The sequence below is a fragment of the Primulina eburnea genome, chromosome 14, assembly GCF_022965805.1.
Source record: "Primulina eburnea isolate SZY01 chromosome 14, ASM2296580v1, whole genome shotgun sequence".
Classification (NCBI taxonomy): Eukaryota; Viridiplantae; Streptophyta; class Magnoliopsida; order Lamiales; family Gesneriaceae; genus Primulina; species Primulina eburnea.
This window is the reverse complement of record NC_133114.1, coordinates 26,814,379-26,840,287: the sequence shown is the minus strand read 5'-3', so window position 1 is coordinate 26,840,287 and position 25,909 is coordinate 26,814,379. Positions and strand designations below refer to the sequence as shown.

General features: G+C 35.4%; 3 protein-coding genes and 1 pseudogene across 4 annotated transcripts; 2 read left to right on the top strand and 2 right to left on the bottom strand.

Moving 5' to 3' along the window:
- The first annotated feature begins 2,325 nt into the window (after positions 1–2,325).
- Positions 2,326–5,619, top strand: LOC140812436 (ATG8-interacting protein 2-like). Of its 2 annotated transcripts, XM_073170698.1 has the most exons (5): positions 2,326–2,430; positions 3,959–4,415; positions 4,470–4,768; positions 5,137–5,214; positions 5,362–5,619. In XM_073170698.1, the coding sequence occupies exons 2-5, from the start codon at positions 3,959–3,961 to the stop codon at positions 5,374–5,376; spliced, it is 849 nt and encodes a 282-aa protein (XP_073026799.1). In that variant the 5' UTR covers positions 2,326–2,430; the 3' UTR covers positions 5,377–5,619. The 2 variants fall into 2 exon arrangements, with proteins under 2 accessions (XP_073026799.1, XP_073026798.1); XM_073170697.1 differs by having other exon boundaries at positions 3,959–4,768.
- An 815-nt stretch (positions 5,620–6,434) lies between these two features.
- Positions 6,435–10,109, top strand: LOC140811450 (cytochrome P450 86A8-like). Its single transcript, XM_073169338.1, has one exon. The coding sequence runs from the start codon at positions 8,015–8,017 to the stop codon at positions 9,671–9,673; it is 1,659 nt and encodes a 552-aa protein (XP_073025439.1). The 5' UTR covers positions 6,435–8,014; the 3' UTR covers positions 9,674–10,109.
- Positions 10,110–15,007: 4,898 nt separating this feature from the next.
- LOC140811718 (probable glycerol-3-phosphate acyltransferase 8) lies at positions 15,008–18,056 on the bottom strand. Its single transcript, XM_073169773.1, has 2 exons — positions 17,388–18,056; positions 15,008–16,122 (listed from the first exon to the last, which is right to left on the bottom strand). Exons 1-2 carry the CDS (start codon positions 18,054–18,056, stop codon positions 15,247–15,249), a joined length of 1,545 nt encoding a protein of 514 aa, XP_073025874.1. The 3' UTR covers positions 15,008–15,246.
- Positions 18,057–20,080: 2,024 nt separating this feature from the next.
- On the bottom strand, positions 20,081–25,756 carry LOC140811751 (signal peptide peptidase-like 4; annotated as a pseudogene).
- Between the last annotated feature and the right edge of the window lie 153 nt (positions 25,757–25,909).

Genomic DNA, 25,909 nt, shown 5'->3' with positions numbered 1-25,909 from the left:
GGGTAAAATGGAAAGATGCTATCCAGGTTGAATTGGATTCGCTAAATAAACGTAATGTTTTTGGACCTATAGTCCTTACACCTGAAGGTGTAAAACCTGTTGGATACAAATGGGTTTTTATTCGAAAGCGAAATGAGAAAAATGAAATAGTAAGATATAAAGCTCGACTTGTTGCACAAGGTTTTTCTCAAAGGCCTGGAATTGATTATGAAGAAACGTATTCTCCCGTGATGGATGCAATTACGTTTCGGTATTTGATTAGCTTGGCGGTATCTGAAAATTTAGAAATGCGTCTTATGGATGTTGTTACAGCTTACTTATATGGATCACTTGATAGTAATATATATATGAAAATCCCTGAAGGATTTAAGATGCCTGAAGCACAAAGTTCAAAACCCAGGGAATGTTATTCTGTGAAATTACAAAGATCATTATATGGGTTAAAGCAATCAAGTCGAATGTGGTATAATCGACTAAGTGATCACTTGATGAAAAAGGGATATGTAAATAATTCAATATGCCCTTGTGTTTTCATTAAGAAAACAACATCCGAATGTGTAATTATTGCTGTATATGTTGATGATTTAAACATCATTGGAACGAATAAGGAAATTCAAGAAGTTGTGTCATACTTGAAGGAAGAATTTGAAATGAAGGATCTTGGAAAAACCAAGTATTGTCTGGGTTTACAAATTGAACAAAAAGAATGTGGAATGTTTGTTCACCAGACAAATTATACAGAAATGATCCTTAAACGTTTTAATATGGATAAAGCAAATCCTTTAAGTACTCCAATGGTTGTTAGATCATTAAACATAGAAAAGGATCCATTCCGTCCATGTGAAGATGATGAAGATATTCTTGGTCCAGAAGTACCATATCTAAGTGCCATCGGTGCCCTTATGTACCTTACAAATTGTACAAGGCCTGATATATCTTTTGCCGTAAATCTGTTGGCAAGATTTAGCACATATCCAACAAAGAGACACTGGAACGGAATTAAACATATATTCCGTTATCTACGAGGAACGACAGACTTGGGACTTTTGTATTCAAAAGATGATAATTCAAGTATGATTGGTTATGCTGATGCTGGATACTTATCTGATCCACACAAGGCACGTTCCCAAACTGGATATGTATTTACTCGTGGAGGCACTGCAATTTCTTGGCGTTCACAGAAACAAACGCTCGTAACTACTTCATCAAATCATGCTGAGATTATTGCACTACATGAAGCAAGTCGTGAATGTGTGTGGTTAAAATCAATGACCCAACATATCCAAATCTCATGCGGATTATCATTCGATGAGAAACCTGTGATACTATATGAAGATAATGCTGCATGTGTTGCTCAAATGAAAGAAGGATACATAAAAAGCGACAAAACTAAACATATTCCTCCTAAGTTCTTCGCATTCACCAAGGAGCTTGAGAAGAATAAATGTATTGATGTTCGTCACATTCAATCAAGTGAAAACTCATCAGATCTCTTCACAAAGGCACTTCCTACGTCAATATTCAGAAAGCACATATATAATATTGGGATGCGCAATCTACGAAATTTGTGAAGAATTGTTCATGTCAACATCAGGGGAGTTTACGTGACTGCACTCTTTTTCCCTTACTATGGTTTTTATCTCAATGGGTTTTTCCAAGTAAGGTTTTTAACGAGGCAGTACAAAACACGTAATGAAGACATCATCGTATCATGATCATCATCACAAGGGGGAGTGTTGAAATATTATTTAAAATGTGAAAAATATTTGTGTTGAAAATGTGAATGTTGAATGTTGAAAAATAGGTGTTGAATATTGAAAATTAGTGTGTGATGATGTAGGTAATGATGTATTTTATTTTTGGATTATGTGTAAAGATTTCCTATAAATAGATCTCTCATTTGTGAAGAAAATCACAATTGAGTAGAGAGAAAAATATTATAAAGTGTGTAGTTTGGTAAATTTTGAGTGTTTGAGATTTTTACTTTTTACCATAAATTTTTATTTTTTCACAACACCTTTAACGTTTTTATATTTCAATCATAACTTGATATTTTTATATATATATAATTTTAGTTTTTTTTTTCAGATATGGCGTAAATGTTTTTTTTATAAGATAACGTTATTATTAGCACTTCTGATAAAAAATAAAAATAAATTTATAGAAAAATTGAAAAAAAATTATAATATTAAAATTTGACAAGGTAGAAAAATAAAATCAAACTTGCAATTGAAAATGTAATTTTCCAATACAATAATATTTTATTTTTATTTGTTTTAAAAAACACTATAAGATGTGCTACCGGCAATGCCGGTTATCTCGCCGGAAAAAAGGCCGTATAAATTTCGGTTTCTCGTTTCTTCTCCTCATTTCTGAGTCATAGACATCACCTCTGCCCCTTAGCTTGGAAGTTTCTTCGGAATTAATTTTGTGAGTAATCAAAGAGTAGAAGATGCTACATAATTTTTTATTTTTTCCCCAAATTGATCGGCTGGAGTTGATTCAATTTTTTTTGTTTTTTTTTGTTTATTACTATCTTGATTCAGATAAACACGTAGATCTGAACTTAGTCACCAGCAATTTTTCACCTATTTGAGTTGTCGCGATTTCATATGTTTTTTTCTTAAGTTGCTTGATTTTGTGATTTTATGAATAGTCACCGTTGATAAAAAAATTTGCTTTATTTTTTAAAATTGTTTATATGATCAAGTTTTGTGTTTGCTGCTAGTTTACTGAATCTTATTTATACATCTAAACGAAGGTGTTGTCTCTACCGATACATAGGATTTATGGTGGTTATTCGCTTTTATGCTTGGATTTTTATTTTTCTAGCCGCTTGTTTAAAATTATATGATTCTGATTTTTTTTTTTTTTTTTTTTTTTCGATGAGCTGTTCATTGTTCTGTGCACAGTGCAGAGTTTTTGGAAGAATGAATTTCGTGGATTTTTTTAGATGAATATGATTTCCAAAATATATGTTTTTTGGTGAATATGGTTTCCAAAATATATGTTTTTTCCCTTACAAATACATTGAACACCAAGAAAGGAAGTGAATAAGGAAGGCATTTTCTTTAATTCCTCGTGTTATAATGGATGATCTGAATCGAAGTAAAGAGGAGAATAATGAAGACAATTTTTGTTCTCATCTCATAAAGGAATTCGAGTAAAGAGAAGACTTTAACCATTAAGCTCATTGAAGATGTTGAATTACAATATTACTGTATGAATTTTATGCGTAATTGTTACCAACGCTCTCATATTTTTAAATATCACTTCTGTAGATAGAATAGAAAAATGTGCTGAATCTTAAAAAATATAATAGTAGTTTTGTTTGGATGATTTGACATGTAAATGATGGTGATGGATTAGGGGGCCTGTTTGTGGCTGATATTTTTACTATTATGTCTTGATATTTAAGATTTTCAAGCATTAAGTATTAAATGATTAGTAGAGAACTCCAATCATAACACATTGTAAGAGAAAACATAAGCTAGTTTGATATATTCTTTGATTTTTTTTGTGAATTTTAATTTGATGTTGTGTTATTAATTTGGTTACATTTGTCTCTAATGGGATAAAGCGGAATTGCATGCGTGTACCATGTAGATTGTGAGTTTTGTGTTGAAGCAGCCTATATCCTTGCATTGGCTCTTGTACTTGTGTGAAAACACAAATTTGATTGTCATAAATCTAGCATATCAATGAAAAAAACTTTCTTCGAAACATTCCCCGAGTAGAAATTAAGGGACATATGTCGACTTCACATATTTTATGCTTGAAGTTATTTCCTTCCATAATGTGTGCTCAAAGTCAGCTGTTGCTTATAATTTCTATGTAGTGCTTTACATGGCCAACCTTTTCTTTTCTCACGAGCTTAATAGGTTTGAGATATTGCACATTTGTGGCCTTATCTTGTCTGTATATTGTATATATGTTCATGACTGAGAGATTCCTATAGATGGCTGATAAGGAGGACGAAACCATGCCCAAGGGAAATGAATGGGAGGTTTTAGCTCTCACGAACTCTGAGTATGCTGCTGCTCCTGGTCCCAAACAAAGCCCTCTGGATGATAGTCAAAGCATTTTAGTTGGGGATGACGCTGCTGAAACTTCAAATCCAATGTTTATGTCAGGCCATTTTGTATTTCCACGTAGTCAGAATGAGAACTTGCAAGAAAAATCTCAGCACAAGGTAGAATATAGTGGAAAGGGGGATTTTGATGATGTTACTGAAGTGGCGGTTAATCAAGAGGGTACACCGGATTCAAAGCATGAAGAAGATTTGATTGATGAGGGATTGATTCCTGATGAATTTCCTAGAAGTTCAAATGTTGATGAAAAGGGTGATGAGATGTTCTTTAACTTTGCCGATGATGCTTCCTCCAATTTGTTAGGAAAAGAGCAGAGCGTGCAAAGTAGTGTGAAGTTTGATTTGCATGACAGCGAAGCAACTTCGCTCAGCAATGAAGAATGCTCAGGAATTACTGAACCATCTGAGTCTCTGGACGATGCTGAGAAGGCAAGCCTATCAAATGCACAGCAGCATGGCAAAGAAGTTGATGATAATGATGAATTGCCCGATCTTCCGTGCGAAGCTTGGTGGAAAAGGCATGCTGCTTCTTTATGTGACCATGCAAAAAACACAACTCCATTTTGGTCTATTTTTGTAGCTGCAGCTGTTATGGGACTTGTGATTCTTGGTCATCGGTGGCAGCGGGATAGGCAACAAGCTTGGCGACTGAAGCCACAGTTGGTTATTGATGATGAGGTACTTAACTGATGTCAATTGTTTTCACGTGCTGTTCCTTGCATGTTTTGTTAGCATTTTATGAACAATGTTTATATCATTATTAAATCAGTACCATGTTACCTGAAATTTTTAGGATTCAAAATGACTCAACTTTCCTGCTTTGCGATTATTTCCTCTCTAAAGTATGATTAATAGTTCTGCGACAGACCTTAATATTTAGCTCTGCCTGATTTAAATTTATATCAGATTATTATTATTATTTCAAAAAATGGTGTTCCAGATCCATCGACTGGAAACTACAAACTTCGAGGCTGTGAACACATGTACAGCATGCCTGCCGACAGACTATCTTATCTTCTCTCGTATCTCATATTTCTTATGTACAGGGCACAGGCTGGATACTTGGTCCAGTTTCTCGACTTAAAGCTGTTGCTTTGGGTGGCCAGCCTGGTTCATACATCAGAGTAAGTACCTCTGATAAAACTTAAATGCTCGAAGGATAGCAATTTATTGTCGAAGTTTCCTTCTAAAAACTATGAAGTCAGTGTGTTCTGACCAACTGTGACCTGTCTTTTTGAACACTTGGCTAAAGAAATAGTCTGAATTTGCAGTTCGTATCTCAGTAGAATCGAGATTTGCAAATGGTTCGACTCTCCAACGTCAACACCCATAAGGTTTGCCGTCTTGGTAGCGTTGGAAGGCGAAGAAGGACATTCTTATTGTAATGTAAATTCGACTTGTGTCCCTGAGGCCTTGGAACATTCTACGTGTGTTTTATGGTGATGGAGCGACTGCCGTGATGTTCTTTATACTCAGATTATTCTGTTTTATGATAATATGGGTGTTTACGGAAATAGTTTTGGATTTTATTGTCGAAAATTAATTCCACGCAACAATATGTGTGAAATAAAATACTAAATATGGTCTTTGATCAATTTAAAAATATCAGTATATTTTTAAATATATTTTCTTAATATTTATTAGCTTTAATTACGAGGCTTAATCTTCCCAGATGTTACCCTGGTTAATATCCAAATTGGTAAACAAATTTTGATAATGTTCTCATTGCTTGATAGCCTTTTTAATTCAATTTGATTGCATTTCCCCTTGTCTTCTCTTCAATCAACTAGTTCTGGCGCTAGTCAGCCAACTTTTTGGATGCTACCCGAGGTGGGTACATGCATTGCTTGGTCACCTTTCTAATTCAATTTGATTGCATTTCCCCTTGTCTTCTCTTCAATCAGCCAGCTTCGACGCTAGCAAGCTGACTTTTTGGAGCTAACCGATGGATAAATGCAGACGAGAATATGATGATATACTAATCTAACCCATATGGCTAGATATGTCCGTTCATGCTAGTATTACCATTTCTAGCACGTAAGACTGATCGTCTTACACTATCTCAGATTTTTTTTCACTCAAAGCCCGTGTTTTGGTTGCTGTAAAATAGACCAAAATTTCACGGTTTAACTGGAAATCAATCGTTTGGGTATGCTATTGATTGTGGTTTAGTTTATCGTTGTAGTTAAACCTACGTCTGAAAAAATTCCACGAGTCAAGTTTTGGGCGTTGCCACAAAGCCCAACAAGAACTGTCAATATCTGCATAACTCGGATAAATACGTGTCCTTGCCTTTAGAAGTATTCCTAAATAAAATTATATACTGGCTTGGTTTGTTTCAAAATGAGTGGATAACATGCATATCCTGGTCGATGGTCGTGCAAAAAAAATCATATGGCGGTGTCTTTTCAATCTTTAAACCACCTAAGACTGTATCCATTTCCTTAAACTTAGCGATTGCTTGCAAACGATGTACTCTCTTGTCAAGACTCTGATGCCCTCTTTAATGGATACTGATTCAAACTCTTATCTATATTCAGTTGATGAATGTGAAAATTTGTCAAATGTATCTCTGTTGATTGTCAGTGACCAGAGGGGGAAATATTATATCGAAATCTTGTTTTTTACACTTGGTGGGTTCTCAGATGAAGTTTTCACGTGTCGTATGATTGAATGTGTGACTAGTGTCCGGTACATTGTCGATAATGACGTCATTACCTTTTCAAATGCAAATATTTTATGCTTTTAAGTTTCTTAGCCTGTTATGGAATTTGAGGTCCTGTGTGTTTGATTCCTCTGAATTACCATATCTTGATTGCCCACAGATTGGCATGCCAAAAGGCTCAAAGTCCAACAGCAGGTAAAGATTTGTGTTTTCGAAAAAAGAACTGACAAGGTCGACCTTTTCTTGGCAGGAAAAACATGGCAGAACGGTTGACTTCCGTCTTCTGCACCATTAGCATTGAAGAGGGTCGGTCAACTCTAGGTTGTGAAACCGAGATTAACATAGAAAATTTACTGGGTTTTGTGAGTAAATTCCAATGGAAGAAAGATAAAATTTTGGTCACGCAATTTAAGCTGCTTATTATAAATTGTTGTTGAGTTGTTCACCCAACTGTAACTAGCCACAACCCATGTTTCATTTATGATTCTCTAAAATTATGTATAAATCAAGTTCACGGAGTGAAAAAAGAAAAGAAAAGAAAAGTGTTGTATATAACCAAATCATTACAGTTTTCCTTATTTTCTGCATTTTGTCTATGTATACCGAAATTCTTTTTTTTTTTCCTATGTAGTTTCTCAACCAATCTCATTTATTTCCATTAATTGAATGCTCGAATTTAATGCCACCAGCTCCTTTTTTGCAGAAATTAGTTGGAGAGAGAGGGAGAGGAAGTGGTTTGCTTTGATGAAAAACCACTGCGAGTTTCTTTATTTTATTTATTTTTTATTTGCTGGTTTTTTAACAGGGTTGTTTCCTCATTTGGTTGTTTTTAACACTTCTTCCTTAAAAATCTTCAACTGCTTCTGCAATGCATTTATGGTGGTGCCATCTGATTGTTTAAGTTGCACAAAGTAGGGGGTGGAGTAATTCAAGACACTGACTGGCCTTAACTTATTACCTTTCATTGTCTTCTCCTCTATAAATTCCCTTTTCTGCTTATCTTTCTTCATCCCAAACACAAGTATAAACTCGAGTTTTTTTACCTCTTCCTCCTCCACAAGTCTTTCTGGTTTTTCTTGTAACTCGTTTCCTCATATGTAGGTCATTTTTGAAAGTTCACTGTTTTTTTGTCATACCAATTGCTCCACCATTAATGCAGTTCTTGGTGGAGTCATTTTTATTGTTGTGCGTTTTATATTGTGGTCAAGGTGAAAGCCTTGTTGTAGTTTGGAGATTCTATAGCGAAAACTACTGCAAACATGGATTTATCCTTTGCAGTCCTGTTATTTTCTGGTGTCACTTGCTACCTGATGTGGTTCACCTTTATCTGCAAATCACTCAAGGGTCCTCGTGTGTGGCCCCTATTGGGCAGCCTCCCGGGTTTAATAGAGAACGCCGAGCGGATGCACGAGTGGATCGCCGACAATCTCCGAGCATGCGGTGGCACATATCAGACATGTATATGCCCTATACCTATTCTTGCTAGGAAACAAGGCCTTGTGACGGTCACCTGTGATCCCAAGAATTTAGAGCACATTTTGAAAACTCGGTTCGATAATTATCCCAAGGGTCCAACCTGGCAAGCAGTTTTTCATGATTTTCTTGGCCATGGCATCTTCAATTCTGATGCTGACACTTGGCTTTTCCAAAGAAAGACTGCAGCTCTCGAATTCACCACAAGGACCCTGCGCCAAGCCATGGCCAGATGGGTCAATCGAGCCATCGACAATCGTTTCTGTCCAATTTTGAAGGAGGCTCATCTTGCAGCCGAGCCGGTGGACTTGCAAGACCTGTTGCTTCGGCTCACTTTTGACAACATATGCGGTTTGGCTTTCGGGAAGGACCCGAAAACTCTGGCTCCAGGGCTACCTAATAACATCTTCGCATCGGCTTTTGACCGAGCTACCGAGGCTTCTCTGCAGAGGTTCATCTTCCCAGAAGTCGTATGGAGGTTGAAGAAATGGCTTCGGCTTGGACTGGAAGTCAGCTTGAGCAAAAGCCTGGGCGAATTGGACGAGTATTTGACCGGAGTCATCAATGCACGCAAGCTTGAACTGACAAATCAGCAGAAGGATTCTAGCCAACATGATGACCTGTTATCAAGATTCATGAAGAAAAAGGAATCATACTCGGACAAATTCTTGCAACACGTGGCACTCAACTTCATCCTAGCTGGACGGGACACGTCATCGGTGGCGCTGTGTTGGTTTTTCTGGCTTCTCACGCAGAACCCAAGAGTGGAAAGAAAAATTCTACTCGAGATATGCTCGGTTATGATTGATTCGCGTGGCGATAATATGAACTCGTGGGTGGATGAACCACTGACATTTGAAGAAGTTGATCGTTTCGTGTACTTGAAAGCTGCATTATCAGAAACTCTCAGGCTGTACCCTTCGGTGCCGGAAGATTCTAAGCATGTTGTGGCTGATGACGTCTTGCCTGATGGCACATTTGTTCCGGCTGGATCATCGATCACTTATTCTATATATTCTGCTGGGAGAATGAAGTCTACTTGGGGTGAGGATTGTCTGGAGTTTAAGCCAGAAAGATGGTTGTCTTCTGATGGAACCAAGTTTGTGATGCATGATTCTTACAAGTTTGTGGCATTCAATGCCGGGCCACGGATATGTCTAGGCAAGGATCTTGCGTATTTGCAAATGAAATCAATAGCAGCTGCTGCCCTGCTCCGCCACCGATTCACAGTGTTTTCCGGCCATAAGGTGGAACAGAAGATGTCATTGACGTTGTTCATGAAACATGGGCTTAAAGTCAATGTTCATCAAAGAGACTTGGGTCCATTGGTTGCAAGTATTAGGAAATATAGAGTAGAAGGTGAAACTTGTGCCGGTAAATGTGGTGGATACGGTAGTTATGAGGCAGATGCCGGCCGTGGAATAGAGGCTGAGGCGGTGGTTTGAAGTGGTGGTGGTGGTTGTAAATGTAGGGTGGCCTATTAATGACTGAGGTTTTTAGCATAACTCAGTGTGAGGCTGGCGCTCTGACATTTGGTGCAATAATGGGACAATGTCACATGGAAGCTTAATTTTTTGCCATGAATGCATTAAACTGTGTTAGCTACTCAATACACATGGTGTACATGCTTAGAAGGTACAATCATTCAATTGAGCAAGATGAGAGGTGGTGGATGGAGTCATTAATGAGTTGAACAAAGAATGGTTTCTCTCTTAATTTTCTCTTCTTTTTTTGTGAGTCCAATTGTTCTCTTTATATCACAAAATAGTTTTGGCACTTTTAGTTTTTGTTACAAATTTGGTTTCTTACCATTGTTTTGATTCTTTGTAACTTTTCTATATTTATTTGGGTAACAATAATGAAATATATCTTTTCAAATAAGTGTGTAGAACATAGATAGATGTCTTTACTTTATCTTGTACTTGTGAAAGTATATGCTTCACCAAGTCTAATATAATGCAAGTTAGTATGATGGTTGAATCTGTCAATAAAAATTTATCATATATATTGATTATCAAATGTTAAAAAAAGTTGGAACTTATTAATTAAGAATTATTAGATATACTGAATATTGTAGAAGATTTTTTTCCTAGACCAAATAACTATTAGATTTGTTATATATACCATTTGGGTTCTAGATATTCTTGAGATTTCCAAATATAATAGGAGTAATCTCTTGTAAGACGGTCTCACGGATCTTTATTTATGTGACGGGTCAATCTTACTCATTTTTACAATAAAAAAGTAATACTTTTGACATAAAAATAATATTTATTCGTGGATCACTTCAATAGAATATATGTCTCACAAAGTTGATATGTGAGACCGTCTCACGTAAGTTTTTGTGATCTTATATATATATATATATATATATATATATATATATATATATATATACAAAGTTGATATGTGAGACCGTCTCACGTAAGTTTTTGTGATCTTATATATATATATATATATATATAATCTTAAGAAAATAATTCAAGTACAAGTTCCAGGAGAAGAAAATGACGCTGAATTAAATCAGGGTTAACCCGAGACTAAGTTTGGAAATTGGATGAAAATCAGGCCTATTATGAAAAAAAACCCATGGTTGGCTTTAGTCCAGCTTTTTGACCCAAATTTTAATTGGAGTAATGGGGTGAGATCCAATTTGTGGGCAATTGTTGAAAATTTAAAAATGATTCTAAAAAAATCTCATAGGATAAATAAATAGGAGTATGTCTATTGTGAGACGGTCGAATCTTTATCTGTGAGACGGTCGAATCCTACCGATATTCACAATAAAAAGTAATACTCTTAGCATAAAAACTAATATATTTTTTAATGGATGACCCAAATAAGAGATCCGTATCACAAAATACGATCCGTAAGACCGTCTCACACAAGTTTTTGCCAATTAATAGGTCATGAAATCAATTTTCAAATGATACTTGAATTAAGTTAATAAATTTCATGATATAATACCGAACTCAGGTAGCTCGACTCTTTACTTGAGCCGAGTTCTAGTTTTAATTGTTTATAATCGAGTATCTCGCGAGCGACTTGAATAATTATATATTGAGTCGTGTTGATGGAATTATGTAATATAAAATGGTTCCATTTTATATTTCAAGCTCGAGGTCGAGTTCAAACTGTTGAATCAATTTTATTTATATATGTGATAATTATGTGTTGTGAGTTGTGTATTAATTTATGTTCAAATCTAAGTAATCAGTTAAATTTTTGGTTATTGGGCTTTAATGTATCTAATAGGTTGTGGATATTTAATGTTTAGAGACATAAATATAATTTATGTTTTTATGAGGGACCAAAACATAAATATCATTAGATAATGGTATTTATTATCTATGGTTTATTGACCTCGGATCGCGAGTGATCAAGTTTTATATTATTTACCCACATTATAGAAAATAGTTCTGAAGAAAAACTGGAAGATCTTCTCAAATAAAAGAGCGTGTAGATCTGGAAGATCAAGACTTGTTCTTAAGGCGATAAAGATTTTAGATTCAGGTACGGTTCCGCTTAAGTTTTTAATCAAATTTTTAATGATTTAACATTATGCGTTCTATTATTATTTACATTTTCTCCCAACAAGTAGTTTCGAAGACACTCATGCATGAATCATTGAGATTTGTTTAAAGTTTTAGATATTATTTGGTTTAAAAGTTATAAAGCTGAAGTTGAAAATCAACTTGGCTTAAAGATTAAAAACGTCAGATATGGTATAGACGATTTTTCAAGATGCGACATCAGTTTTCCCCAACACGATCTCGAGCTTTATCATACTACAAATATTTTCGAGCTTTTCGAGCATGAGCTCAAGTAACTCTAAAATTGAATACTCGATCGAGTTCGAGTCGAATTCGAGCCTATAAAAGTTTAATCGAGTCGAGATCGAACAGTATGATATTCGAGCTCAACTCATACATAATTGCACCCTACTCGGTTTATCATAGGCTTCAAAGTTGCATATCATAATATTTTGAATTGATTTATTATATACTTCGATTTTAAGGCCAAAGTAATTTTTGTTGAACAAAAAGTATAAAGTAATTTGATCCAACTAACATTATAAATTTCGTCACGCCACATTAAAATTTCCCACCAACCATTTAAATTGGGCATCAACCGTAACGGTTCGAAGTCAATGCTTTTTAATAGCCTCATCAAGAAGGAAATGGAAGAATTTAATTGGTGATGTAGAAATCTGCATGTAATAAATAAGATAAAAATGAAATAAATAAACAAATAAATCAGGTAATTAAAAATTTAAAATTAAAGGAGATGTGAAACGAAATAAATTACTAATTTTTCGTATGAGGAAAACGAATATCCCAATCGAAGTGGCTTGTGTCGATTTATCCATCTATTAAATTATACGATAATTCTTTAATTCACATCACAAATAGTTATGTCGGCATTGGAAGATCAACAAATATGGTCGGCTTTTTTTTAATTTTATAAAATAATGTTTTAGCAATCAAATTATGAGTATGTCTATTGTGAGACGGTCTCACGAATTTTTATCTGTCAGAATAGTCAATCCTACCGATATTCACAATAAAAAGTAATACTTTTTTCATGGATGACTCAAATAAAAGATCCGTCTCACAAAATACGACTCGTGAGACCGTCTCACACAAATTTTTAACCCAAATTATACTTTAAAAGCATCATTACATAGCATATAATTTAAATGTCTAAACTAGGACAATAGTCGATGTCCCTCCTAGAGATTTTTTAAAAGGAAAACTTAATTATAATTTTCTTTTTAATCAGCGCATTAATGGGCAAAAATGATGGCAAACCCTTTTATATTAACATAAAACACAAAGGAATGTAAGAAATTGGTTATAAAAGTGTCAAACTTTGACTAATAATTCGATGATTTTTGGATGAATAAAATGACTTGTCACATAGAAATTGTATAAAGCCACAATGGGATGCATTATATACCTCAAACGAACCAAATGTGATAAGGTCCGAAAAGTTTAGCCTATCGACATCTCCAACTTTTAATGAACTATAAATTGAGCCATGCTGAATTTTGCATAACAGATTCCAATACTTGCATTTTGCATTCGCATAAAATTTAGTAATTTTTTTTTCTTCGGCCTATAAAGTGAGTTCGAAGCACACCGAGCTCGAATGTTTCATGATTTACCGTGTTATGTCATGGAAATCATATATCCATAATGTTGTAATATTGTCCATTTTGAGTTTAATATCTTATTGATTTGATTTTGAATTTTACCCAAAAGGCCTCATTATTTCATCTTATTATCTCACGATCTTCCTCTCGATATTCCAATATAGGACTTTGGTTCCATTCCCAACAATTATCCTCTCAAACGAAGTTCTACTATTATTCTCATTGTCTGGACCTCCTCTCAATCCTTAACATGAAATACCAGGAGCATCATCCACCTCGATAGCTTATCAAATATTTTTACCGAGAACTCTCACTGCTTTCATTTAAGTATATGAAGAACCACCCACATGGTTCGATCTAGACCATGATTTTGATCCCACTTGTTGTGGCATGGAAGTCGCATATCTTAACAATGGTAAGCATTATCCAATTTGAGCTAAGCTCTCATGGATTTGTTTTTAGACTTTACCCAAAAGATCTCGTAACAATGAAGTTATTATTTTATTTTACTAATTTATAATCTTCTTCTTGATATTCTAACGTGGGACTTTGATTACATTCCTAACAATAGTACTATTATTTTATTTTACTAATTTATAATCTTCTTCTTGATATTCTAACGTAGGACTTTGATTATATTCCTATCAATAGTACTATCATCGCGATATTTGAGTGACTATAGTTTGGAAGAGGATTGCCGAATCTCACTAGCACCTTGACTTGACAAGGGAAATTTGTCCTAAAATGAAACGACTGCCTACATTATTACTCAATCCATTTCGAATTTGCGTCCCACCATTCTACCAAAAGGAATTTGTACACATTTGTTATAAATTGTTTTAAAAAATTTATAACATATCGCGTTCCAGATAGGTCGTATTTTGGTCCATTGTGAATTTGTGATACTTGTTTGACAAAAACTTGTATGAGACGGTCTCACGGGTCTTATTTATGAGACATATCTCTTATTTGGATCACCTATGAAAAAGTATTACTTTTTATGCTAAGAGTATTACTTTTATTGTGAATATGAATAGGGTTGACTCGTCTCACAGCTTATGATCAATGAGACGGTGACTCACTATGTTTGTTTAGTGTGATCATGGGCCAATAGTTCGTTATAAACACTTCATGTTTTGTTTGAGTACAAAAAATTGTAATGGAAATATGGAGGACGAGAAATTATTAAAAAAGATTAAAAATTCTCAAAATATGCACAGTAGATTTGGAGCACGAATAAATAGTTCATTAATCCAAACACATAAAGAGTACTTTACATTATGGAATAATACATAAGTCAACAAAAGTTTTGATAACAAAGAACTTAAGATGTAATGCATAATCCATTGGAATTTTGAAAAAGCAAAATTATTCGCTCTTTGAGGTGTCCTTTTTCACTTAACACATGACAAATGTACTGAGTAGATAAATCGTAGTCACTCATTCCATCGTGATGTATAGATTAATGATCATGGTTCATCACTCAAGACAAATATTATGCGATGAGTAAGTGAGAGCACTATCTACATGAATAACATCTAACAAGCTCTCTTGGGGTATTTGTGAAGGTTTAAATATCTTTTGGAATTGAGGTCATTATCCACAGGCAGTGAAATTTAGTCGAAAACAGCCCAGTAAAAATTTTATCATAAAAGACGAGAAGAAAACTAGTAATTTTACAAACATCCAACAAATGACCAAGATCATGCAGCAGTTTTTACACAGAATTATTCTTGGACAAAATAATATTTGGTTCTAATACTTCACGCCAACTATACTTATATATCGACCTTTAATCTTCACTTAGAAAATAAACCCCCCAAATTATTGATGGACAAACTTGGGTAGCATGTCATGTCCTTATCATTTCTTGGAATTCATTGATTCCACTTTCCCATCATTTCCACCAAGCAGCATATACTTGTCCTTCCTAGTCAACTGAGTGCTTTCAAATCCGAGTGAACCAGCCAAGATTTTCTGCACGTGATTAGCCACCTCGATCGATGATTTTCCGCCGGCCTTCACTGTCATCTCCTCTGGAAGCCTCTCGAGAAATGTGATCTCGTACGTCGGTCGGGGATTCATGAAGTAGTAGTAACAATCCCAGAATTTGACACCCCTCACAGTTGTGCCATGGAACATGCTTTGCTTAGGATTGACTGCCACTGGCACAATTCTGTCGCTCAATTCAGCGAACAAAGCGCTAAATCTCAGTAGATATGGCTCCCTGCAAGTGGTCCCCTCGGGGCAAACAACTAGGTCTCCTTTTTGGAGCAAGGCCTTGATCCTAGCAGCATCAGCCTCGCGGTCACGAGTCAAGGCAATAGCTGGGATTGGTGAGAGGAATCTAGAAAGCTTGCTGACACTGTATGTCACACATGAAACTTTACGGCCTAGAGCAATGGCAATGACGATAGGATCTAGTGCAGTGCGATGGTTGCATACGTAAAGGTTGCCAGGGGTGCCACGGGAAGGCGCAGGAGGCGGGTTGCCCTTAATAACTAGGTGAATACCAAGCATTTCATATGTGAAACGTACGATTCGTTCAGGCAGGGGGAGGTTGAAGTACACACGAAATATAGAGAGTATGAATCCAAATGGCAGCCAAATGTAGGTGATGAGGGCGTTGAGCGGTGTTGGGCGCTGGACTAATCGACCATCGTGGAAAATCAGTCGGCTTTTCAGGCGATCAAGTGGCAATGGCCTAGCTGTTTTACGTGGGTGCACCATGTATCCCTCCTGTCGAACATGGTTTAAAATTAAATTGTGATGAAAGAAAATTATGCGTGTATCATGGAACTAAACAGTATAATACAAAGATTGTACTAGTCACATGATCCATCCACTATATTGCTGACAAGGGCTCTCCAGTTTATTTCAACAATTATAGCATAAATTAATCTTAAAACAGGCTTAGTCGGAAAGTCTTGGAATAACGTTTGACACGAGTCCTGTTCAACTAGTTGGGCTCATGACAGATAGTCATGGTAAATGTTGTGGCATTAAGTGCATGGCTCTTTAGTATTATTACTGCCATTGATAACATTTAATGCCTGTGAAAAGGATGCAAACAATGAACTTGTAAATATTGACAATCACTTCTATCTTCTACAATGGCTACATCAAGATATATAATAGTATTTGGACAGGGTTTCCGAAGCTGTTGATTAAGAAAAAGATTCCCAAATTTGGCAAGAAAGAATATCATCATTTTCACGATCCTTTACTCCTCTTGAGAGTTGGAATTATACGAACAAAATTAACATCAGATCGAGGATTCTAAGAAAGCAAAAATTTGTGTGAGACGGTTTCACGGGTCATATTTTGTGAGACAGATCTCTATCAATGAAAAAATATTAATTTTTATGCTAAGTATTATTTTTCTTGTGATTATTATTAGGGTTGATCCGTCTCACAGATAAAAATTAATGAAACCGTCTCCTAAAAATCTACTCTTCTAAGAATTGTACCGACACCACTCATCACTTAAATCAGAGTTGTATTCACATAATAATTATAAATCAGGTCATTGACTATTATTTTATTCCATTTACGTCAAGATTTGTTCACTAAAAAATATATGGTTCATCTTTATCTTCAGTTTTATTGACTAGATTATAAAAACGGATTTGTATTCCTTCGGTAAAAATACAAATAATAGTAAATCCCATCTCTATTATAACCAAGAAACAAGTCGTACAAATCTATGCTATAGAATCTGTGATTTTGGATGGAGAAAGTTTTCTTTCTTTGACATAGTTTTGACTTTTGAGTTCTTATGATAACTATGTTCATACTTATTTAACAAATAAAAAGAAAGTAAGCATGGTTTTCCCAATTTCAACTAATGCACATTTCAAGTTCAACTAAATTTACGACGATTTTCACCGCATAATCAAGCAATCTGGGCACATACTGATTGTATCAATTTCATCAAGAAGTCACTTTCACGGAAATAGGCCAAATTTGTTTAGATTTTTTTTTAAAAAAGGAAGATTAATTACCTTGCAAACGGACATGAAATCATGATCAGATTCCCGATCTCCGATCCCAACATCTGGTGTCTCCTCCCCGAACTCTTTCAGTACCCCCAATTTCTTCCATTTCCCCACCAGCACGCCCGGATTCTTCACGAACCCCGTGGCCCTCCTCGTTTTCGGATCCACCTCAATTTCCGTCCCGATCACCTTATCTCCCCCCAAGAAATCCTTCACGAACGGCTCCACCATTATCGTCGGATTCGCCGTTATAATCACCTTCCTCTTACACTTGTCAAAGACCTCGTAACTCTCAGCTCTCACGTCACCGGCATAAAACTTGGGCAGCACCGCGCGCGACACTAGCTCAATGTCACGCACTTTGAGTCCTGAGAAGGAAATATAGATCATCATTTTTATAGCCAGGGCTTCGGAGATGAAGAGGTAGGCTATGACGATGAGTGGAAATGAGAGGAGAAGGATTAGCCCCCTGAGGAAGCTTCCGGCTTCAATGGCGACCAGCATGAAGTAAGGGAATGAGGAGCGGGAGATGAGTAGAGTTCCGTCGAGGTCCGCCGCGATGGAGTGGCGGTTCGAGGCGGAGGTGTCACATATTTCTATGGAGGGGAAACGAGAGGCGGAGGCGGCGGCGGTTTTCCCCATTATGCGTCTGCGTGTGAGCAGTGAATGCTGCATCCATCTGCATGCGATATATGTTCATGGGAGTTGGGGAGATGGAGTAGGACCCACTTCGTTAAAGACTTAAATGCTTGCTTTTGACAGACATAATTTTATTAATATTAAACATTATTCTTTTAAATAATAAAAATCATATAATAAATTTTTTAGTACATCGCAAATATAAGATATACAAAATATTAAAAAAAATCGTTAAATCTCGAGTTACAATTTATTATTTTAAAAGTAGCATCGACTAGTTCTAGTAGATAAAGTTGGTGGACCATATCTCCACATTATATGACGGATTACGGGTGAGAAAGCTGTAATGTTTGGTGACTGAATTTAACGCAGAAATAATCGAATATTTTTTCTGGTAAAATTATTAATTATTGTTTCACTTATTGCCATGAGTTGAGTTTAGAATATAAATCAACATCTTTTAAATAAAAATAACTTTGCAGATCGTATCCCCATAAATTCCACAAAACAAGACTTACAACTTAAATTATTACTATTATATCATCCAGTGTTTGTCATTTTATCAAAAGTTACAACTGACTATAACGATACAATTCTAATATTTTAAATCGTACAGCAGTTCAATCGTCATGTTTCGATTGTTCTACTCAACATGACATTTGTTTTACCACAACTATCATCATCTTTGTTTCTTTACTATTTTGACTGTTTATATTGTGAAATTTCAATTTTAATTATTTTTATTTCAATTTTTAGCAATTTTAAAAAAATTGGTTAAGATACAAGACCAACGGCATTCGGTCTCCTGGTGGATCTAATTGTACCGTAGCATCGAAGGTATTTTTCCCCCACAAAAAGTGAATCTTTTGAAAATTACTTTGAGATGTTATTCTGTAGAGAACAAACATGTCTATTGGTTATTTCCTAGTTATTGCAAATTATTATTGAAAATTATTGGTTGTCAACCAATGTGTAAGGGCATCAAATTCAATAAATGAATGATAGTTGGGCATCGAAATTCAATTTAATGAACAAATTTAATTTGCCAGCAAATGGATCGGAAACATTATTAATTTAGACGGAGATATATCATATATGAATATAAGGTCACGGACCCTTCAGATTTTAGTACACACACACACACACACACACACACACACACATATATATATATATATATATATATATATATATATATATATATATATATATCAAAATCGAGATTGCTAGCTTTTTCACAACACAACAATACACACACACACACATATAGCAATCTCGATTTTAATGATAACAAAATTTGTTGTATTTCTAATATATTTATTCAGGTGTGTAGTTACGTCAAGTTAAAGTAGAGTATTTTGATAATATCTCACAAACCAATAATCCAAATGACGGGTCGGTCGAGTGAATTAGGATATTATCGAGCAAAATGGTAGTCGCAAGATATGACCAACCAAAAATCTTCGAGTCGGATGGCTCGATATATCAGCTCTGGTATTTTGGTCATATCATTCAACTCAATTATCGTAATGGAATGATTCATCATGCGATGGAAAGATTAGACACAAATCTACAAATCATATACAAAGGCCAAAGTCTGAATCGTAGCTTAAAAATCTGATAATTCGATATGAATCTACTAGTTCCGCATAAGTTGCAAAAATAGTTCAAAAATGTACATAGTCAAGTATGCCAAATATATCTCTTTCATATGAACTTGAAATCGAGTTATTCTTGAGTTTTGGAAATATAAAAGAAAGTGCTACAACTTTCATGTTTAATACTTTGCACAAAGATAAACAGATCAAGATTTATATTCATCATACCAGACTATGTTTCACTCAACCGTTTTGCTCATTCACTCAATCGGGTTTGGTCCTGGAGTCGGTTCGCACCAGCAACTTGCCAGAAAGTCAAATACGATTAACGTAATTAATCCCTAAAAATTTGAATTATTTTTTGATTCAAGAACTAATCCCTCGTAATTGAGAATGAACTTGTTATAATTGACGCACTTTTCAGAAAATCACTCCACCGTGGAAAAAAGAGGAGAGACACAATAAATTAGGAAAACCAAATCCTATATATTGGGCTTGAAATCAGTATAAAATATGTCTAATTCCTCAATTTATTCTTCACACAACAATCACAAATCGATAGAATTTTAGGACACAAAAACTTAACCCACCTTCCATCCTATGTGGTCTGTTTCAACATTCAAAATATGTAGTGAACTTCACGTTTTTGAGCTCTGGCTGTTTCGATTTCCACCTTCGAGCTTTTAAAATGATTAGTTGGGTTAACACACAGCTCACCTAATCGGCCCATTTACAATCCAAATGGGCTGGGAAAAGTACGAGTTCGATGCAATAAATACACACACAAGTAAAGAAACTGTAGATCAAAGCACCACCAATTTCCCTTCTAATGTACATAGAATGAATATTTTTCTATGAGCAAATTTTAGTATATTCAATTACTGGGTTGTTTTTCATCAGATTGAAGTCGAACGTGGGGGCAAGAGCTGCCATCGGGCTCCCCTCGAATCCATAGATGCTTCAGATCGCCTCTCGTCTTCCCCAATGTTATCAATGTACCTAAACAACATGCACCACATCATTTACATAATATATCAGGTGAAAGTTTGAAAGTACCTTTGTAACGTACCTAAGGTGAAAGGAACGATATAAAGTAAGGCCGGTTGACCATGACCATCCATCAAGTTCAAAGCCACATATGTAACCAAAAGACCTATCAAACAAAAATTTATAACATAAGATAACACCTTTTTTCATAACTACTAAGATAGATGAGTGCTCTGGTGCAGAAACAGGCTTTGCTAAAAGCCAGCTCGATTTATTATCACGTATCAGAACTAAAATCATACCTAAACCGTAAGCGAGCATTGCCCAGAGGAAGTATCCAGCTTTTAGACTTTTCTTACAGAGCCAGTCGTACCTGCAAAGAGAAACTGAATAGATACAGTTCCTTGATCGATTTTCTTGAGATTCAGCAAGCTCGGGAACACAAACCTGAGGGAAAATGCTACTAGTAGTCCTGGCAAGATGATATCGCCGAATCCAATGATGCTGTATCCGCCCCATGGATCAAACATTCTCGGAATTTTCAATAGCATTGGAATCCCATCTTCTCCACTTCCATCACCACGAGCTACCTACAAGACACAGTGACGAGCTAGTTTTTAGTAGCTTTGAAATTTGAATTGGCTTTAACACATCAAGAACAACATTCCATATAATTCTTCAAGATTTATACGACTACTCACCACTATCATTACACTTTTATGGAAGAACCACTTGGAGATGAAGACCCAAAAGATATCGTACATGAAAGCACAACCAAGTAAAACTGTTCCCACCTGTAACATCAAGCAAATATTTTGATATCAATTCAAGTGCATCTCAATAAATAGCTCTACGATACCATATTATCCAATATAAAATATTATGTTCAAACAGTGTCGAAAGAATGAACAAGTAATCCTAACAATTTTGACAACATCAAGAAAAAGAAGGATATACACAGTCAGTTAAGCAATGGACGAGTCCCCACTACTACCTTCAGATTTGGAACTCGTATTATTTGGAGAACGGTGACTATTAATGCAATGCCCTGGTGCAAAGGGAAAGAAAGTAAAGTTTTGTTCAGTCCATTGTTCCAAGTCAACATTAACACGAAGACAAATCAAACTAGATAAAAGAAACAGATAAAGCATTATTACCAGTATATCTTGACCAATCCAAGCGAAGGAAACATGGCGGTAAACTGCCCACAAAACAGCAAATGATATGCACAATGGAGAAATAGCGAGTGTCAAATATGAAACGGCTCCAAGAAATGGTACTTTAACGTGGCACTCTGCAGCAGGTCCAAACCATCTGAAACTATATTGAAGGATGGTCATTCCATGCATGAAAAAAGCCGTAAATATGTTAGGAAGCCATTACAAAAAAAATTTCCCTAACCACACTATAATAATTATAATTATATTCTTTTGTGCTTATGAATAATGTTGCAAAGTAGAGCGCTTTATTGTGTAGTGAGCCAGCCACGGAAAGAGTATCCGTCTTAAATAAAAAGTGGACCTGGGCTTGACGATATAAATAAAATGTCGAAAGATAAAGATACCCTTTAGTCATTTATAATTATGATTATACAGAACCAAGAAACAACAACACTTTGAAAATATAACTGCATACCATGATAATAGCGCAACCAAGGCAAGTTTGCAATCCCTGTAGGGCAATAAGATTTAAAAAATCAGCTTCTTCTTAGAGTCGCATGCAAGTACACACACACAAACATTGCATGTGCGCCTAGTTTTGGTGAAATTATCTCATAGAGAATGCAGTCCTGTGAATTTGAATGATCTTCTCTACACGTTGTAACTAACTCTTAAGGTACGCAAAAAAAATTGTACCTCTACACCACCAATACAAAATAGAACCACCAGAATCTCAATAAATAAGTGAGACATAAACTTGTAGAGCATGAGCAAGAAACATGAGGCGATCACAATAAAGCAAACTGCTGATAAAATGTTGATGTCCACAACACCACCCGAATGATGTTTCTCCTTGCTGAGGTATTCATCAGAACCATCCTGCAGCTCAAAATAACATAATAGATGCATCAAGAAAATTATACCTTTGATGCTTGTTAAATTGAATAAATATGTTCTAAAATCAAGTTTTATATTTATTGAGACTATTACCTATCTTTGGTATTACTTATATGTGAATTAAATTATAGGAAAGATTTACTAGCTTCATCTATATAAAATATAATTATTTTCTAAATTAATAGAGAATAATAAGAGTTTTATACCTTATCAAAATTTTGGGAAAAGTGGTTCCTAGCAATGTCATTTAGGAGAAGACGATTATTTGCAAGGGTGTGAGTAGGTTACCTTTAAGAGCTTGTCCTGCTCAATAGATGCTTCCCTGGCACTCCATGCTGACCAATAAGATGCACATAAGATGGTACCGACAGCCATTAGCCATAAAAACACTTCAGCTACATCAACCAATGGACGATGTGGAGAGTACATTTGAATTGAAACTGAAAAACAAAGGAATGATTTAGAGTGAAACGCGAAGAAACGAACCACATTCTGACAGATTCTCGAATGATTGAAAAAAAGAAGAAAGAGATAGATCGTACCATTTGAGCTGTTCCTCATACTTAGCTTCAAGCTTTTTCCTGCATCTTTTGGAAGCATGACGACAGGTATTCCAACAATCACGTCAGTTTCATTTGCTTCACAAACCATCTTGAAGAGCTCTGAAAATTGATTTGATCAAGTGGAAAATATAAAAAAATAAACAAAGATGGAAGATATAATTAATGCCATAATCTGTTTACGATTATGGTTTTACCATGATAACTGATTATTTTTAGTATGATGAAGGCTTTAACAACAACCAGATACAAAAATTGAATGATTTTCATATACAATAAATGAATAAGGTAAAAATATATTTTTCCACCAAAACCTTTTAGCATTTTAGATTTGTCCCAGCTAAATGAAGTCCTGGTTCTGCTCCAGCAAAAGTCCCCATAAAGTTTAACATGAGAAACTTGAGGAAATTAACTTAGTATTTATTGGTTTGATCATAACTAACCTGTCTGGTTGTTTATGATAAGTAAAGCTGATGCACCAGCAGCTTCAGCAACATTTGCTTTGGTAATGAAACTGCAATTTCCCCGATGCACCAAGATGGCCTTGCCTGTCAGCTACAAAAGAGGGGAAAAAGGGCTGAATGGTGAGGAAAGCAGTAAATAACGACGCCTAAAGAGTTTTTATATTAAAAAAAAAATTGCCCGAGGAACACAAAAGTCGTGGTCATAAAGTCAAGCCCTCAGTAAGGAAGAAAGGACCTTATTCTTTGGTACACTGCAACAATCAGGAGGGTCTGCAAGAGAAACTCTAGTCTGGTTGGCGCGCTTCTCTTTGGATTCTAAGGTGAGCCCAAATCGAGCACCGACACCCACAAACTCCGTAATTTCTTCTCCATCAACCCAAATTGGTACTTTTACCTGATGAACATTGGTGCTTTATAGGCTTCATTAGAGCAATATAAGAAGTGTAAAAACCACCCATAAATTTCAACATAAGAAGTTTATAAATTTGCGAAATATAACAAAATTTGCACTGATAGAAGGAAAATTATATTTCCAACCAGGATGGCAAAAGTGATGGTTCTCAGAATTCTAAGCTCTTTTCTTCAGGACTTTTAGAAAAAACATAAGCATTATATTTGATAAAAACCCCGAATATTGGCTTCCTAGAAGAAGAACCAGACAAGGAAATCAATGAAGTATTAAAGACTTCTTGAACATTTGCAAGGAGGAAATATGCTATGGGACATTACGACATTAAAAGCTTCCATCAATACAAGTTCATTTGATGGTTTCTCGGAAAGAAACCCCCTGCTATGAGAAGCTAGAATCTTCCCTCAACTGATTAACAAGTAAAACAAGAACAGAATTTTAATTTGCAAACATAAGACCCTCCCAACCCCTCAATCTGATATTTTCTTTTCCTCACTATTCCAAAATCAGACAACGCATCAAGATTCATTTTGCTTTTTTAGTCCAATTAAAACCCATCTATATAACCAAATAAAAAAACTGAAAAAAATTTCCTATTTAGTAGAAACAAAAACTTGCCAAATACTCCAAATGATAGTTTTCCCCAAGTAATAATGACATTTAACATATCAAACCCAAAAGTCAAAATGATAAATATAGCAAGATTAATTACAGTAAGTGATTGTTAGAATAGCAAACCGGCAGAGTTCATTTAAAATTCACTTGTCAAAAATAAAATAAAATAAAAATAAAATAGGTGTACAAAATAAAACCCTCCCCAAAACAACCTTCAAAGATATAAGCAAGAAAAAACAAACAATAAATACCCTCTGATTTATAAGCGCCAAAATCGAAAGCAACAATACTCCAAGAATTGCAAGTCAAAAAATAAATTGATCGAATAAGTACGAGAAATGATCGAACCCAAACAGCCTATTTCCAAAACACAAAACAAATTGCACAAGGAACAATATTTGATGTGGGGAAAAAGAAAAGATTGAATTTTACCAGCACAAAATTGTTATCACAACCAGGCCTCTTCGGAGCAACGTCATCCTGATGAACTATGTCACCAGCAAACACCACAGAACTACATAAAAACACAGCCACTGCACAGAAAGAACAGTAGAGAGCTCTGTTCCTCAACTCCATCAACTGAAGACAAAAAAAGAAGGCCGTAGAAATCGTAAAATAAATTATTGGTTTTCCAATCTTGAGATGTGGAATGTGGGGACAACAAGCGGTCGCATATATGCAAACGAAAATACCAGAAAGAGAAGGCAAATGGTTAAGCTGTTTGGCTATCCCTTTTCCTCACTTTTCGTACGTTGGCACGACAGTGTTGCCGAGATGTAACCGTTGATCTATTTCTCCCTTAATTTCTCAATGAAACCCTTCAGAGATTCAGAGTGAAGCGTGCAAAACACGCAATCGAGAAACCGTGATGCAATCAAACGCGCCGCCTGCAAGTGGGGAAAAAGGCAAAGCGATCACATCGGCTTATCTCCGTTATTTAGCCGTACGGATAAGGGCCGGACACTAAATACTGACTGGAATTATAGGTAAACAAACCGTAATTGATCCACTGGATTCAGCCGCCGTACACTTCAAAAATATAAATATAAATATAAATATAAAATAAAAAGAACCTGGTCATAGTTATATGGGAAATATATTAAACTAAATTATTTGTATAACTAAAATTTGAGTTTTTTTGAAGACACGCCCTATATTTGTATCCGACATTCATTAAACCTTCGGACATTTTCAATTAT

Coding starts and splice junctions, on each gene's coding strand:
- LOC140811450 (XM_073169338.1), top strand. CDS start 8,015: ATGGATTTATCCTTTGCAGTCCTGTTATTTTCTGGTGTCACTTGCTAC.
- LOC140811718 (XM_073169773.1), bottom strand. CDS start 18,056: ATGCAGCATTCACTGCTCACACGCAGACGCATAATGGGGAAAACCGCC. Junction 16,123..17,387: donor ATTTCATGTCCGTTTGCAAG/GTAATTAATCTT, acceptor CATGTTCGACAG/GAGGGATACATGGTGCACCC.
- LOC140812436 (XM_073170697.1), top strand. CDS start 3,959: ATGGCTGATAAGGAGGACGAAACCATGCCCAAGGGAAATGAATGGGAG. Junction 4,769..5,136: donor AGTTGGTTATTGATGATGAG/GTACTTAACTGA, acceptor TCTTATGTACAG/GGCACAGGCTGGATACTTGG.